At 44.2% G+C, this 17028-nt stretch overlaps 1 protein-coding gene across 1 annotated transcript in view; it reads right to left on the bottom strand.

The window, feature by feature from the left end:
* Positions 1–235: 235 nt before the first annotated feature.
* The window catches only part of tmem260 (transmembrane protein 260), a 28976-nt gene continuing 12183 nt past the window's right edge, over positions 236–17028 (bottom strand). The window contains exons 4-16 of the mRNA XM_074660717.1: positions 13887–14064; positions 13670–13783; positions 12191–12370; positions 11998–12038; positions 9941–10027; positions 8713–8821; positions 7877–8049; positions 5985–6156; positions 4525–4664; positions 3748–3924; positions 2483–2536; positions 2127–2211; positions 236–1960 (exon numbers count right to left, since the gene is read on the bottom strand). Of these exons, the coding sequence (XP_074516818.1) occupies positions 1700–1960; positions 2127–2211; positions 2483–2536; positions 3748–3924; positions 4525–4664; positions 5985–6156; positions 7877–8049; positions 8713–8821; positions 9941–10027; positions 11998–12038; positions 12191–12370; positions 13670–13783; positions 13887–14064 (1771 nt within the window). The 3' untranslated portion in view covers positions 236–1699. The remainder of the gene's footprint in view (positions 1961–2126; positions 2212–2482; positions 2537–3747; positions 3925–4524; positions 4665–5984; positions 6157–7876; positions 8050–8712; positions 8822–9940; positions 10028–11997; positions 12039–12190; positions 12371–13669; positions 13784–13886; positions 14065–17028) is intronic.

Here is a 17028-nt window from a genome sequence, read left to right as displayed (position 1 = left end):
GGGTTAGGGAAAGACAGGGCGAGAGGGGATGAGAGGGTGGGAGACAAGAGAGGGATGAAAAAGGGGAGGACAGGAAGAAAGTAAAGTAAAAATAACAGGAGGGAATGAGACAAGAGACTGCAAATGATTGTGATGTTAACACAAAAACAAACATGAATGTCAAGTGAATGGTTGAACAAATATGATCAATATTGTAATAGGCCTCGTCTATTATGGAAAAAAGGTAAAAAAAAAATTTATTAAAATAAACAGAATCTTTATTGAAATATTTAAATTTGTAGAAAGCAGTTTTCCCTTTTTTACGAGAAACCAAACCATCTGTGCTACAGCAGGTCGACTCATCATCCAGCCAGCTGACAGCCGCTAACCAGGCCTGCGAACAGAGAGGGCAGATTACATTCTGAGAAAACTACACATGCCCTTCGCTTTCTAGTGGTTTCTCAAACAGCAGGCTCCTCTCCTCCAGCAGTGTTTAATAAACCTTATAGTAAAGTTTGACCTCTGTGCAACAAATTTCATGGCCACAAGGTTCATTAACACCAGCAGCAGCATTTACAAAAACAATGTGTCACTGTCTTGAGAACACTCCAAAGACAAGTGACTCTGGTCCACTCGCTGTGTTTGCATGCTACGTCGTCTCTCCAGCATCCCTCACAGAGCTAAACGTCCTGGGAGCTGGGAGGCTGATGGCCTTGCGTATCTTTGTGTGTCCCTGGAGTTTGCATGACTTTGTGCTTGTATGATGATCAAAGTACTTTGCTTTTCAGCATGCCGATCTGTTTATTGACTATGTTTATATGCGGTTCCGGCAGGAAAAAGGCTTGGGTGGAGATTTAAGCGTGTTCACACACACACGTTGACATGCAAACACAAATCAACACACATGCACACGGAAGCGCACCTCTAAAAGGGTCCCTGGCATTGTGACATTTCACATTTCATTTAAATCCATGAGGGATTACAGCCCTCCCGTTAGGAAGGAAGAGAGGAAAAAAAACACTCATCGAATCCATTAGTTTTAAACATTTAAAGGACCATCTAAGATGGACTGATGGAAGGATAGAGGGGTGGGTAGTGCTGGTTATGCGGAGTGAGGACTGTGTGGCACAGCACAAGTCTGTCCTAGATTAAACAGCCGCTCTAATCCCCCATTTCTGCCCCCAAATTGGTTTTCCCTCAATCTCGGCCTTGCCATCCTAATGTGAGAAAAAGAGAAGTAGAGCAGTTGCTGAGGCAAAATAATCAGCACGTTAAAAGCTGTGAGAGCAGAAGAGGAGAGAAAAAAAGACCGAGATATAATGATAAAGCAATCGAATGGGTGATTTTAAGGGGAGCACGCACAGTTTGAGTGGGGTCAGTCAAGGCTTCCTGAAGACGAATTCTGTCCTTGGTCAACTGTAAACGTTCATCAAATGAAGCTCTGCTGAATGGTAGTTCTGTCTTTTGTGCAGAGTTCTGCATGATTACTACATCCCAGTACGTCTGCATCAGCATTCCTCTTAACTCCCAACTCATCCAAAAGTCCAATTTGGCCAAAGTCCATTTAGCCAAAACTTTAAACATCATTCTGTCCTTCTGAAGCACCAACTTTAAACCATTAGAAGAGGCACATTGGCTCAAAACTTCATCCTCGCACTTCGGCTGGGCTCGCGGCACACTCTCAGTGTACTCAGCTCCATGTAGATCTATCTGGATCTTGTCATGGGGTTTGCCACCGGCTATGGCGGAGCTCATCTCTCTCTTTGAGCAGGTCAGTAATGGCCGAGCGTATGGCGGGGGCCTGGGGATCTGTGGGTTCCTTCTCTAAGTAGAGACTAAAGTGCTGGGTGCTGCAGGTCAGCAGGCTGTCTGGACTGTAGCCCCGGTGACCCGAGCGTAGCAGCCTCTCGCAGGCCAGTGCCAAGTTCTTGTCCCAGTTCGGAGGGTAGCCTGAGTGGGCCTCCACAATCTCCTTATATAGCTGCCCAGCAAAAAAACACACACACACACACACAGACGCAAATGTTACCGCAAAAAAACAAAAAAAAAGCCTCTGAATATGTCATCCTTTGCCTTGTGTGGCCCTTAAATCTGCCCCATTATGGTAAATGAGAGTATTGTTGCATGTTTGTCGAGGTCAGACTCACAGTGTAAGACAGCTCAAAGAGGCGAGCTTTCCCCTCTCCCTGCAGCCTTTCTGCCAGGTCAAACAGAAAGAAAGCCGTCTTCATCCTGAAACAAAGCACGCAGGCTCAGGGCTAAGTGCTGGATGGATGAGCCATGCAGATCCAACACTCACAGACGCACCACTCCAATGGAGTGATTTATGTAGATGCCGCCACCAAATACAATGTACATGTAGATGCTCTACCACACAAGACTGGTTTATGGAGATGTTCTAGCGGGCTAGTATGCATCGTGACGCAGCTTTTTATCTGCACACTAAAGTATACAACCTCTCCAAAGAGGAAAGCAGTGTTTTTGTAAAAAAACTTTACCGTACCTGGCTTGCCACATCTCCTCATTAGCGACACGCTCCCAGGACGCGGGATGGAAACTGTTCACACATGAAAAAAAAAACATATTTCTTTATCTAAACAGCTTCAGGCATTGGCTTGTGCACAGTTCCACTAACTATAAATGATTATTTATGTGAATATATTGTTCCACTCGACTGTGCAGGTTTTGATACACTAAACATCAATGTTTGCTGCATAAACATTAAATGACTGAGCAACAATACCAGCTAGCACATTAGACATGGAGTAAAACCACATCTCCCTTTTTTCACTTTGTTGACTGTAAACACTTGACCTCTTCTTCAAAAGAATATTTTAGCAGGGTTCCCGAGCTAATATTTGGCTTGTGGGCATCGGCGGACACGCTTGTCGTGAGGGTGCGGGAAATAATGTCACAGTATTCAGTCGTGGATATCTGAGTGAATGAAAGGCTGCTGGCAACGGCAACAGAATATGGAGCTTTGACTAATTCCACTTTTGACACAGTTATTGACAAAATGCAATAAGAAACTCATTATTTTTCATCTTCAGTCTCATTTCAGATGGCTGAGGGCCTAATGTCTTGCTCTGGTTGAATTCACAAAGAGCTGGATCACAGCATGGAGAACAGAGGACAACCTCACCGAGGGAAGCTCTGTGGAGTCTGAGGAAGGGAGATTGAGGAGACCACAGAGAGACGAGGGGGCGAGGAGATGTTGCCGATGAAATACGTGGTGAGGATTTCTAGTTTCATCTTTAGATCATGAGTTGTTTTAAACAAAATGCAAAAGGAGTTTTCTAGTAGACCTCCTGCAAATGACATTCTGCTAATTTAACCTCTTAAACCCCACTGACTTGCCACTGGGCCAGTCTTTACACACTCCTACTGTGGACATAAACAGTGTTCAAACCCACAGAACAAAATTTTAAATTATAGTCAAGATCCCAAGTTTCCAAAGATAACATATGTCAGGCTGAACTTTAGAGGAATGTGTATAAAATGATGCACAGGATGTAGAATATTTCCACTTGGTGCAGCCGTAAAAAAAATAATATTTCACTCAGTGTTATTATAATATAGCTTCAGTGAAGAGGTGGAACAAGTTGATACAGAATACCTATGTTATGGTCAAACAGTGTGGAATAAGGTGATTTTTTTCAACCTTAAAGCTACTTAAGAGGAGGAAAAGGGGGAAACTGTATGTTTAGGGGTTAAACAGATACCAACCTGTGGCGAAACATTAATGATTCTGTATATTTGTGTAAGCACCTGTCGTGTGGCTCGCTCCAGTTGTAGATGTTTCGAGTTCGATTGGCCCACCTTTCAGGATGAAACTGCCTCTGAGCTGGCACCAAGTAGTCACACACACCCAGAGGCCAACGAGAGAAACGGTGTTCCCAGCTTGAGTCACCATCAGGCAGCCCAATGCAGGCGTACACATGCATGCTGCAGAAAAACAATCAGACATCCTCAATTATTATCCCGCTAAACACCCCTCTTTCCCCAGGTAACTGATGATGATGAGACATATAAAACACCATGTAGACAAACATTTCCTCACATCCCAACACTTTCTAGCTTCCCTCTAGTCACCAAAGGCTTGGGCCCCGAGGGTTAATCCCACGGGTCAGTGTTGCCCCACTGAGAGACCGGCATGTTGGCCTGGCAAACACTGCCCCCTGGTGGGCTTGGTATTAACAGGTCTCCAGACAATTTCTGGGTCTCAATTCCTCTTGGAGGAGTGGGTGATGAGAGCAGGGAGCAGCAATGAGACTGTTTAACCAAATCAAGTAGATTAGTCGACTTCTGTAGTTCATCAAACTCCTTTTATGGCCTCAACAGTTCTACGGCTTATCTTCTCCCTGCACTCACCGCTGTGTCGACCATCCCACTGATCTCCGCCTCATTAGATCACCCACTTGTTCATTTGGACCATTGTTTCCCTCCCCAATTCACTCTCTCTCCATTTTACACTCTTCTATTTATCTGTTCAGAGACCACCCTTTTATTCTCTCTCGGCTCTCTCTCTGTGTCTCAGTGACTCACTGTGTGTTGTGGGACAGAAACTGCTCCAGACTGAAGGTGTCTTTCTCCTCAGGGTGGACCGGGTCCCACCAGCGGCCAGGAAAGTGCACCCCAGGGTGGTGCTGCGCCAGCTTGGCCACATACCAAGCGTATGTCATCATCTAGAAAAGAAGAAAGAGTGCCACCAACTCTGTTCATTTCTTTGTATTCCTGTGATTTGCAGTTAAATTACCACTCAGTGTACAATTCACTTGAAGAAAAGGATTTATCGACTATTTCAGTGTCTTTTACTCCACACTTGAGGTTATCAAAGGGCTTTTTCTTTAAGTTGAAGGCTCTTGTTTTCACTTCTTATTTTCATAACATTGCTGTCTTAAAGCCCTTTATGATTGAGAGATATACAAACTTATGATGTACATAATGACTACATACCCAACTCGGAAAGCCTGCAAGAGACTTCCGAAAGTGAGGCTGTAATTTATTGTATTTTGAATGAATTTCAGTCAACGTACATTGTCATTTTGTCCAAAAATATCATTTGCATACAAATCTTCCTTTTGTTCTGTTTTTCCTTTTTTGAAAATAAAGACATCCTCCTCTTCTGGATCTTTCTTACTTGACAACCAAAATAAACGGAAGCAATTTTGTCATAAATCAAATTAGAAGGTTATAACATGAAGGACAAAGAACATAACATGTCAATACAATACACACAATGCAATAATGTTCAACTCTGTTTTCTTCTGGTTGGCCAGTAAGTATTCTTATTTTTATACCTACGTTTGTAATACTACTTGAACTTAACTGTGTCCAGAGGGAACTTTTACTTGAGTTGATTTTTGGTTCTGAAATTGAAATGTTCTTAAAGCTAGGATTGGCAAGTACCAAGAGTACGCTAGACTTTTAAAATCATCCAACCGAAAAACCCAGCACAGTGTTGCCAAGTCTTTTCCAATGAAATTAGCTAGCAGCACTATAGCTCCAAAAGCCCCTAAATCTAGAGAGAAAGTCACCAAGTCGGCAACACTGACAGTCCGTCCCTTCAGGTCTCCCTCCAAAGCCACTGCCCCACAATTATCATAATGAACGTAAACAACGAACATAGCTATTGTAAGTACTCAAAGCTGCCAAGCTATCAGCTTGTGCAAGACTCCGGTGACGTGCAATGAGTGCACAGGCAGGTAGCCCGTCCAATCACTTCATTAGGGGCTGAATGAAATGATAGAACAGGATTATTACAGACCTGCGACAGCCACAGATACCAGATTTGTTTTTGTTTTTTGGCCAGAGCATTTGATTTATTTATTGCTATCGGGGATGTAAGAGAATTTCAACAAATATAACAAAATGTGTTTTTGAAGATGATTACCAACCCTTGCTGTAATAATACTAAATTCTTACTTTTGATTCGTATCAAATAAGAAAACTTCAATGAGAACAGCTCAACAAAGATAAGACAGTGGAGAAATGAAAGCTCTGACCTCCTGGTCGACCAGACGTGCATCGGGCCGTACACCCTGGCAGTAGTATAAGTAGCGCAGGGAGTTTCCAGGCAGATCTCCTCTGGTCAGGATGATTGAGTCTGTTGGGAAGGAGGCCAGAAGCTCCCTGCCGAACCTCTCGACCACACTGTTTCTGCTCTGATCGCACTCCCTTAGGATTATCAGCACACACACCATCATACTGTATAATATCATCAAAACACAAGTTGTGTTTACTTGCATTTAAAAAGCTCCCCCTTAGAAGTGTGTGTCATGTGTACAACTGTGTGTATGTGAGTGTTTGTAGGTACGTTTCAAGGTGCTCTGAGGGTAAGTTGTCAGTGCCCCCGCCCCTTCCCCTCTGCAGAGCGCTCTGGCTGCCTATCTAATCGTGGGGAGACAGGTGTGATGGGTCTGACAGCACAGGCCATGCTCTCCCCTTGATCAAAGCCGCTCAGTGATGGCTGTCTGGCACTCCCTAGCACTACGCTGGTGTAATCTGCCTCCTCGGACAGCTAACATCTCAGACTGAGCTCTGTGAGTGGAATCTATGTGCTAACCGTGCCTCTCTTTAGCCCCTACCATGGGGTGAGCAGAGAAAAACCTGACATGTGGAGTTCAGACCTGAGGTATGAAGCGCAGAGGAGAAACAAATCAGGTTGACTCAGGGAAAACTTATGCATGGGGATTTTAGAAGGAACTAGAATGAGAGGGGAGTTTTATTTCACTTTAACTTTATTAAGCACAAGAATTTAAAAGTAACTTTGGCTCTAGTGTAGTTACTGCAACAGAAATACGGTAAAATAAGATTGATTCCACAGATAAATGCACACAGACTGTACAGAATCTGACTGCTTTTTGAGTACAACTAAAAGACACTCTAAAACAAGAGCAAAAGAGTGCTGCAGGGATGACGTATTTTTGTAGGCCAACCGGGAAGTTAGCATGGCCCTGGGTCCCCTCGACAAAAAGCCAATGGGGATTTTTCCATTGGGTTTTGGATTAATGCCGGAAATAAGCTCTGTGGCAAATAAACGTTTATGATACTTACACGTTTTGTTCAGCAAGATAATCTTCACGAATGAACACTACTTTTATGATTTTTGAAGTGTGAATGCAATCGCCAGAAGTAAAAAGCTAACGTCAGGCTATAAACGAACTACACCATGTTCGCTTGAGAGTGAGTATACACAACGAGGCTGTAAAGGCGTGATGATGTGTTGTAGTCTTATTTAGCCACAGCAACCGCCTTTTTAAGACACTTAAAAGCTTCAAATTCACGAGTGGGATATTTACTGATGTATTTCATATCATCCACAGACCTTATTTCACACATCTAACTAAAAACCCATTAAAAAAATACATTTACTTCAAGACGAGGGAACTGGAAGTACTAAAATGCTAACTAATTTCTGGGTTTTAAGACTCATTCCAGCACCCCTTTATACCAATAGCCTGTAGAAGTACAATACAATTATGTGACCATTTTGTGAGTATGTTTTGTCAAGTTCACTGGTGTACTGTGATCACAATCTTTGTTGTTGGAGAATTAGTTTATATAATTGCCTGCGAAGTGTATGTTACAAAAATAACTTTATGTCTTAGCCCTAACAAAATAAGGTCTTTTAAGGGCATTTTTTTTGGCTCTGTACTCCATTGGATTTGAAATGAAACAAACCAAGGGCAAAAAGGACTGTGAGTACTTCACTGTTCACCCAAAATGCATGTCAACACCAACAAAAGTTATTTGAAACCCAATGTGTTGTTGTACCCAAGCAATGAAAAACATATAATAATATTGTTCTAATATTTACGGACTACATTTTATGTTTCCATCACACCTAACACCTAACAACAGGAAGTTAGTTACTGTAACTGAGTGCAATGCTCACCTGTGATTGGTGTGCACCATATGTGCCAGCAGAGCCGTGGTGAGGACCCAGCCTGTGGTCTTCCACACCCCCCCTAGGCCCAGCCTCCTCTCCAGCTCAGTCTGTGTCCGGCTCAAGCCGAGGCCTGCCAGCACACACACTGCAGCATCACTCTGGAGCCAGAAACGCTCAACCTGCAGGAAGTGAGTGTACACGTAAACACATACCCATCAGTGTTTCCTGTGTTTTTTTTTTATTTTGGCTCTCAGTCCAGTCCTGGGTTTACTAATGGACCCATTCCAGGATCAGCATCAATGTATACTGCTGTTTCTGTGCTTTTATTTCAAGATGCATGCACTGCCTGCTATATATTAGATTTCTCATATATTGAAAATTTAATTGGACAAATATATCGGCTATAGGCGATTGAGTAGATCGCCGGTTGTTTCAGGTTTTTTTGTGTGTGTGTGTGTGTGTGTGTGTGTGTGTGTGTGTGTGTGTGTGTGTGTGTGTGTGTGTGTGTGTGTGTGTGTGTGAGTTTGGGGGGGGCGGTCTGCCTCTGAGGCTCAGCTGCTCACCGGGCAAAGAGAGAGAGAACTTGGTGAAATAAGGGTTTATTTCAACCAATACAGAGCTGGTGATTGTTGGAAAGACTAACCAAGATGGTTTTGGTGAGTTTTATTTTGTTTCTGTCGAGTTTGAATGAAGTGTCTTTTATGATGCGCCGCCGCTGGAACAGCTGATCTCCCAGCTGATCTCCCAGCTGAAACTACTAACAACTGCAGGTAAATAAAAACAACAGAAACACTTTGGCTTAGAGAGAGGATGTCTAACTGAGCTGAAGGCTCATGGCTCACCACTCCAAGCAGCAGGGGTCTGCTGATGTCCAGGTTGGCTCTCCAAGCAAAGAACAGTGAGTAGACCACCATCATGGCAGTCAACAGCCAGGCCACTGAGCGACACGTCCTAGGATAGGAAAGACCACAAGTTATTCAGGATACAAATATTGTTCTCATTTTCATCATCACTTCATGAATATTGTTCTTCCTGTGCTGCCATATCCACATATGTAGTCTAATGTATTATTTTGTCTGTTTACTCTGTAAAAAATAAATACGCTTGTTTTGAATAAGTCCATAAAAACATTAATGCAGGGATGGAGATCACAAGCCTGAGAGCAAATGTATACGCCAGCCAGCTAAGAGGTGCATGATTGATTTTCTAATGCAGACTGAGTCATAATGAGCTGGTGCCAACCGCTGAATCACAAACTCATTACAGTACAGCTGTAAAATGTACTTATGCACTAAAAAGAAAACACGTTACCCTTGAGGCAATAACAAAACGTCATCTGAACCTGAAGAGACACTTTCAAGCCAGAGAAACTTACTTTTGGTTTTCCTGCCAAAAAATGTATCTGATGTGTTCCACTGACCACTAACACATACTGCTTTTGTTTTTCTCTTCACATTATGCATAATTAGTAAAAAAAAAAAAAAAAAAAGTATTGATTTCTTTGTAATAAAATATTCTGATGTTATTTACATACAAACAGTTCCACTCCACATTTCAACATTAGGTAAATTAGCATTTGCATGGCTCCCTTTTGGCATCCTATGAAATGACCTTGCTCTTTTTCATCTGTGTGTGTATGCAGCCAAGTTTATCAAAGTGCACCCCAGGAGAGGGGGAAGCTGGGGGGGTGGCCGGTGCACACCAGAGCCCCGGGGCTTCGCTAGGCTTTATCAGCTCAACCCCACAGACCCCAGAAAAAGGCTCTGCTGTAATGAATTACTGGATCACACCGCCACATACAAGCAGCGATTTACTTGTACACACAAACGTGTCTTTGAAAATCCAAAAATACACATCCACCTCTCTTGATTTGAATGCGGAGCGTCGCGACAGCTTGACAGTTAGGTGCCTCAGTGTTTTTTTGTATTCTCTTTTTCTAAGATCAGCATTTTGTCAGTGGTTTTGTTCCCTGTCTTTTACTCCAGGGGATTAGATTTTTGGTTGAAGTGGCTGCTGAGATGTGCGTGACAGAGTTTGGTGTTTTGCATGCTGGCGTCTCGCTCATCCTACCTGTCCCATGAGGAGAGGAGAAGGCCTATTCCCGCCAGCACCAGAACAGGAAGTGAAAGGTCTTCCAGGCAGTGGTCCAACTGGGCCCTGCACACACACAACACACACATATAGAACACATGTGATGGACGCTAAAGACAAGCTCAATTACCCTCCCTGCTACTGAACTCAAGGACACCAATTATTAAATGCCCTCCATCCCCTATCAAAACAAACTCCTTGGACTGTGCGCTCCTTCTTTCAATCGGATTGACAGATACGAATGACTGTGTCATCCACCCCCCACTGCCCCATCCTCTCCTCACAGTGCCTGTCAGTCACAGAGCGCTTGCTCAGAGCAGAGAGATAGTTTCCTGCCTCTTCCTTAATACCCATCTCTATTTGACAGCTTATTGAGTCTCTATATCTCCCAATGTACACTATGTGTGAATGTGCTCACGAGCGTGTGTCTGTGGGTGTGTGTGTGTCAGCTTCTCCAGTGGGTTTACGTCTCCAGTGCGACATGCCTGTCATGTTCGCCTCTCTTCCCCATCTTGAAGGTGTGCTTGTCCATCAAGCAGCAGGGGTGATGGGAAGGGGTGGGTGCCTGGCAGAGGGAGGGCTGGTAGTGGGGGGTCTTAAGACGCACATGCACCCCCATCCCGTCAGCTGGAGAAAGATACCGGGAGTGGGATGACTGCGATGGTGGTGGTGGTAGTGGGGAGCAGGGGAGGGAATCGGGTGGAGGAGGTGGGGGGGTTGCTGGAGTGGAAAAATACAATTTCTCCAGCTCTATTGCAGTGTCTGTCATCACAGCTTGTCACGCTTAAACACCAGAGCTGAGTGATCATTTCAAACTGCTGGAGAAACAGAACACAGCGATTTGGCCCTCTAAGCAGGTTCAGTTCTGCTTTGATGGGAGAGAGTGGAATGGGAAGAACAAAAGCTGCTGGGGAGAAGAGAGAGGGAGAGAGAGATGGGCTGCAGAAATGACTCTGGGCTCTCAGAACAGATTGGAGTGTCTGTGGTTAAACCTGTGTGTAAAACACCAGAACCAATGCAAAAAGTGGTTGGGTCCTCCATCTGTAGAACCACGTGTGCCCTCACTGTGCCTCAGATCAAATCCTCACAGTTTTCTCTATTGTTTCTTTCCTACTCCATCTTAGGGCGCTTTCGCAAGCCAACATTTAGTCCGTTTTAATCGAACTCTGGTGTGGTTTGTTTGGGCGGTTGTGAACGCAGTAATTGTACTGTGCTGCAGACCAAAACAACCGGTACGAGACCGCTTGCGAGAGATGGTCTCGGACTTCCAAGCGAACCAGAACGCAGGGTGCCTGTGCGGGCATTTGTTGAGATGGACAACAAATAACATGAGTGGGAAAGGACTGACTTGGATTTCTGGAGAAGTCCGATGTTTGCTTGACATCTGGTCCGAGGAGAACACACAGAATATGCTAAATAAAGCCCACAAAAATAGTGACGTTTAAAAAGTAATTTGAGATAAACTGGAGGAGAAGGGATTCGGTGCACACTAGATCAGTGCCGAGTCAAAGTGAAAACACTTCGACAGCGATATATCAAAGTCTACGATTCCCTGCAACGCAGTGGCAAATCTCAAGATGAAAAAGATAAATTTGTTCTTTCGTTTATTTGGTCCACTTTAATTTGTGCACTGTGAAACCGAACCAGACTAAAGTATCATTTTCACTCTGATTCGGACTAACCAAACGGACTATGACTTGTGTGTCTCCTTAGAGTTAACTGTCTAAGTAGGAACACAACACTAAGGTTGTATGGACACACAATAAATGGGCCAGTGTACTCCGTTAGTATTGTTCGTCGTAACTTTCTGAAACTGATTATCCGACATTCACACCCAAACGCAGCGAGCCTTCCAGGAAAAAGAATGTGCGCCATTATCCCCCCATTTTTAAACAATATCACCCCTCGTGAACCTGTTTAATTCAATTCAAAATATGTAATTTGAATTTAAAAATAGTAATAGATAGTTTAGTGTTTTAAATGTGTGAACAATTTAGGAAAAGACAAAAAGCTGAAAAAAGGCTAAGCGGACTCACTTCAGCATCGAGGTCAGGTTTATAGAGATGTCCGTCTTTGCCTGCAAGCACAAAAAGAATCAAATGAAAACAACTGGTATCCGAGATAATAAATGTCACCAGAGCACACATACAGACTGATGGTACATGATAAAAACAAATCTAGAGTAGTGTGTTAGTTTTAATATAGCAGGGCAGGGCAAGCAGCACGTACCAGACTGAAGGTGCCATATTCAGCCCTCAGCAGGTGGGTCAGCAGGCCTGACAGGGTGGTCTGATCCCCCCAGCTCCAGCGGGCTGTGTTGAGGTAGGAGGAGATGGGCAGGTAGATGTACGGCAGAAAGCCAGCGAGGAAATACGCTCCCAGAGACACAAGGCCACGCAAAGACAGCTCCTGTCGAGATTGTTTGGAGAGAGATGTACTCAATTTTTTCATGTTCTCCAAAAAGGAAGTAAAACTGACCCACATTCAAAAAAGCAGCATCACAAAACACTTTTTTTGGTGTTTCACATGACTTGAGATTTAAAGGGCAGGTCCATTATTATTATTTTTTTAGGTTTGTATATCATTCTGTAGCTTCCCAGTGGTGTTCCTTATGTATTCAAATCCTAACATTCACATTTTGGTCAAAGTACATATGTTTTAGCTTCAAAATGCTATTTTCCCAAGCCCGTCTAAAAACCTTTTCCCACCGGACCTGAGGTTTCTGCATGACGACGTTCTACATATGTATATACATATATCCTTATCCATCCATTCAGTGTGTACTACCTACAGTAAATTGGTTGGCCGCAGACATGCTCCCAGTTTGGAGAAGCAGGCAGAAGTACCGGCACAGAAGCTAAGCAATGTGCTGCTGTGGATGCCACGTTGGTCTACACGAACTAACTAACCGATCGATGCAGCGGTAGACCAACAACTCTTGTGTTCTGCGAGGTAAAATTACTGTTTTTGTGAATGAAGTCAGGTGGCTTTGAATAGAGCGATATAACGGCTTCAGTTCCCCGATGGAAAAGGCTGTCTAACGGCAAGGTAAAGCCATGAAAATACTCTAAATATAGTGTATAAACTAAACTAAACTAAACCGATATTGATTTTTTTCAGGTGGGCTATTTTTAGGTAGCTAAAATAGTTTTTTCTGCTGCTCCCGTCCACAGCCGCATTACCTCACTGTCAGACCGCCTTTTCCTACGGGGAACTCAAGCCATTATATTAGAATTGGTCAATATGACGATGTATATCGTCAAAACAATATAACAATGTCTATCATATAAATTTTTTTATATTGTTTATTTCTTTTTTCTCTATAATGTCACTTAAAGCTGTTACGTTCATTTTGCACTCAAGTTCTTACATGAGTACTTCTCATTTGTCAAGTATTTAATTCACACAGGAGCATACAAAAATAGGCTTTACCATGTGGTTATTTCATATAGATCATTTTTTTATTGAATTACCATAAACCATGCTATATTGTGATATATATTGTTATCGAGATATGGAATGACCTATATCGTGACAGAAAAAATAAATAAATATGTAGATGGGACTGTAGATAGGATGGCAACAAGACTGTGGAAACCTACTGTATGTTTTTACGATCATCCTTTTCTTGCCTATCTTGAGGTTTCCTAAACATACATTTATAATCTGTTCTAAGTGAGCTTTTACAAATAAGACCCCAGAACTTACCCTGAGAGAGTAAAGTCGATGAAGGACCCAGGGAATGATGAACAGTACATACAGCACCAGGGTGTGCTGGTTACAGAGTCCCAAGCCACAGCATAGCGCTCCCCAATGTGCAATCTGACAAGGTCAAGCATTTGAGTACAACACTGTGAGTTCAATATGAAGTTATCTTAACGGGGCATCTAAGGAATGATCAGAGGAAGCTGAAAGATAGAGTTACCTTCCCCCTCTGGATGGCGTTTTCAGCACAGTGGAAGCTGGCAGTCAAGAAGAAGAGCAGACCAACAAAAAGGTTGTTGAGGGTGAAGACCTCTGCCACCATGGACCACTGCCAGCTCAGCCTGGACACAGCGAACAGCCCTCCAGCCAGTACTGCTCCAGGGCCGGGGCCTGCCAACCTGACAACGAGGGAGGAGAGGCTTTCGTAGTTATACACAACTTTAGAAAGAGTTGCACTTTCCCACAAGAACCCAGGAATATATTATGTGTATTTAAAATCACATACAGTCCCTGATTCCAACCAAACGGAGTAATCAGACAGCCCAATATTCAAATATACCAATCCAAGCCTTACTTTTTGCTCTTAGTCACTTTTAAAGGCTACAGAACTTCAAGTGTTTTTTATTTTATTTGATCCAAGTTGCACTATACTGACACAAAAAAAAGCAAAATAACAAAGTCAGCAGCTTCACACAAAATTAAAAAGCCACTACTTCCCCCAGACTAATTTGGGGACCCATTATAATCTTCCCTCAACCCAAGTTTGCTTCTCGGACAAGACCTTGAAAAACACCCAGTGAATTGGGCCATTCACATATCATGAGAACTCCCTCCCCAGCAGCCGGTTGATCTCGAGCAGACTGGCACAGAAACCACCGTGCTAGAGATAGCACTTTATCCTCAGCTTCTTAAATATAATGTGTGCACAAAAGTTTCCCCCTTCCTCCTCTCCTGTACTGTCTCCATCTCCTTTGCGGTAATTGAAGCAAACTTGGGATAATCTGTCATACGCTAAGACCCACCACTTACTAAAATGAGAGACAGAGGGGGGAGAGAGAGAGAGGCGACAAATGATGGGGAGAAGGGAAAGAAAGGAAAAATAGTGCAGAGAAGTGTGCGTTAAAGGGGTGAGACAGTGTGCGGGATAAAGGATGAAATATAGAAAAGGGAAGAAAAAAGTTCAAGAAGAGAGAGGGGGAAAAAAGAGAAAGGAGGAAAAAAAAAAGCAGCCCAGTCCCCGGCATGCTGGCTCTGAAATATGAGCAGGCTCGACAATTAGGGAAGTCAGGCAGTATGGCCCTTTCCGCCATTGTGTGGAGTGGCTTAGAGTCCTCATCAGCCTATCAGCTAACTGACAGGCAGAGAGCTGCTCTATTCAGCACCGCAGATACAAGCTGCAGGCCAAACGGCTGCCAGGTCCCTTATGACCCCACAATCCCTTGCCGGTGACAGCTTCAAGCTCCATAGCAAATTAGGCGCTCTCACATTACAATCGCAGAAGACAGATTCCATTAACGGTATCTGAAATTGAGTAGAGAGCAGGCCCGTTATCAGACCTGACTCATAAGCACCGCCATTAATCACAAGGCATGATACCATTTATACATTTCCAGCTCTCTGCCTGCCGCTGTGATAGTCAGCCACAAAAGGCCTGATGAGACTTAGGCTAGGGGAACAATGGAGCTTTCTGAGGAAAGCGCGGTAAATCAGGAAAAAAAAGGAGAGGGAGAGCGAGAGCAGGGTAGAAAAAAAGAAAAAACTCTTGCTTGCTGACTACTTCCCCTTTTTTTCTTGGGTTTTCTCTCTCCTTCTCCCCACTATTTTTCCTCTGTGTTCACTGTAAGGCGAGCTTGGTGAATGAGTATGTATATGTGTGAGTGTGCACTTAAAGGAGGGGGGGGTGGACTGTGTTGATGGGGCGTCTAGGAGTGGGTCTTAATAAGAGATAGCAGCGTCTTTCTCGCTGCACCGCTCCAGGAATTAGTTGTAACTTGAAGGAAGGATGAAGGAGGATGGGGTGGAGGGGGGCAGATGGGGACTTTTGTTGAGGTGCAGAGACCCCCCGCACCCATCATTTTACCTCCCTGCATGACAATTAACCCATAGCTCATACACCTAGCAGGGGGGCTGACACTGGGTGCAGAACAGTCGTGGGGGTCCACGGACGAGGTTATTACACCAAGTATGTCCCTGCCTTCGAAGCCTCGTCTGATAGTCAGGCAGCACTCGTCACATATTCAGAGACACACACAAACACGCACACGCACACACACATTCCTGTTCTTCAACTTCTTTATTCTCCCCGAGTGCCTGACAAATCTCTCTGTTAGAGCTTGTCAGTCCGTAAGAGCCCAGTGATGTGTGTACAGTGCGGGCTGCAAATGACCTGTCTGTCTGCGCGGGACCACCTGGGTCCCAGTCAGCCTCTCAGCCTCTCCACAGCTCATTCTCCAGGCTGGCTGCTCCCAGGGCGCGCAGATAAAGCAGGACACATTCTGACACCAGTGTGGCCGTGTTCCCTGTTATCACGACTCAATGCGGGGTGCAGGATGCTGCTGTGCTGAAATGTTGTGGCTCGGTGACAATGGCCTGGTTGAGACGTGGCAGGAGAATAACAGGGCTGACAACGACACTATTCTACCCTGAACTGATCCACCCCTGCCAAAATGTCTGTGTCATCACTTGGGTAATTAACTGAATTACAAATAGTATGTATAAGGCCTGGAATGAAGCATAAACTTTGAAATAATGTAAGTGGTTAGAAATGAAAATCAATAATTCAACTTTCTTTTTGCTAAAAATCACACATAAGAAATGAAAATGCTGAAATAGAAAATATAGAAAACAAACAGAAAGATCAAAGGGAAATTAAAAAAACTAATGAATGACAATGATAAAGCAGGCTCTGGTAAGCAATGCCCCCTTCAAGGACACAACAAAAGCTCATCACTTTGAAGTGTCAAAATGGGACCTGCCTCATTCACCCCCTCAGTTCTACAGTATGGGCCAGAGACGTGCCAGCACCAGTCGTCTGTGCTAAATAACAGCACACAAAAAAGCCTACACCAGCACTCTGCACTGAATGAGGCTTCACAATGGAGCTGGCCAAGGGAGCCACTGTCACACACCACCCTGGGGAACAAACAATACCACAGCTGTGCCATCGCGGATCAGCGCTACACTGTTCTCTAACCGAGTGGAGGTTTGGGGAAGCAGCGCTGGAAAAGAATCACACATTCCTGAAGAGGCTAGAGAGCCCGAGAGAGGAGGTGGCCTGCTCGGGATGAGGCGGAGGTTTCCAGCTGGCCCTCGCTGACACCCCAGGGCTCTCCTCTGGCCAGGACACTAGGCAGGCTACTTAG

This window comes from Sebastes fasciatus, chromosome 15 (genome assembly GCF_043250625.1).
Source record: "Sebastes fasciatus isolate fSebFas1 chromosome 15, fSebFas1.pri, whole genome shotgun sequence".
Lineage (NCBI taxonomy): Eukaryota > Metazoa > Chordata > Actinopteri > Perciformes > Sebastidae > Sebastes > Sebastes fasciatus.
The sequence above is the reverse complement of the archived record's forward strand: the minus strand, read 5'-3'. Positions and strand labels throughout refer to the sequence as shown.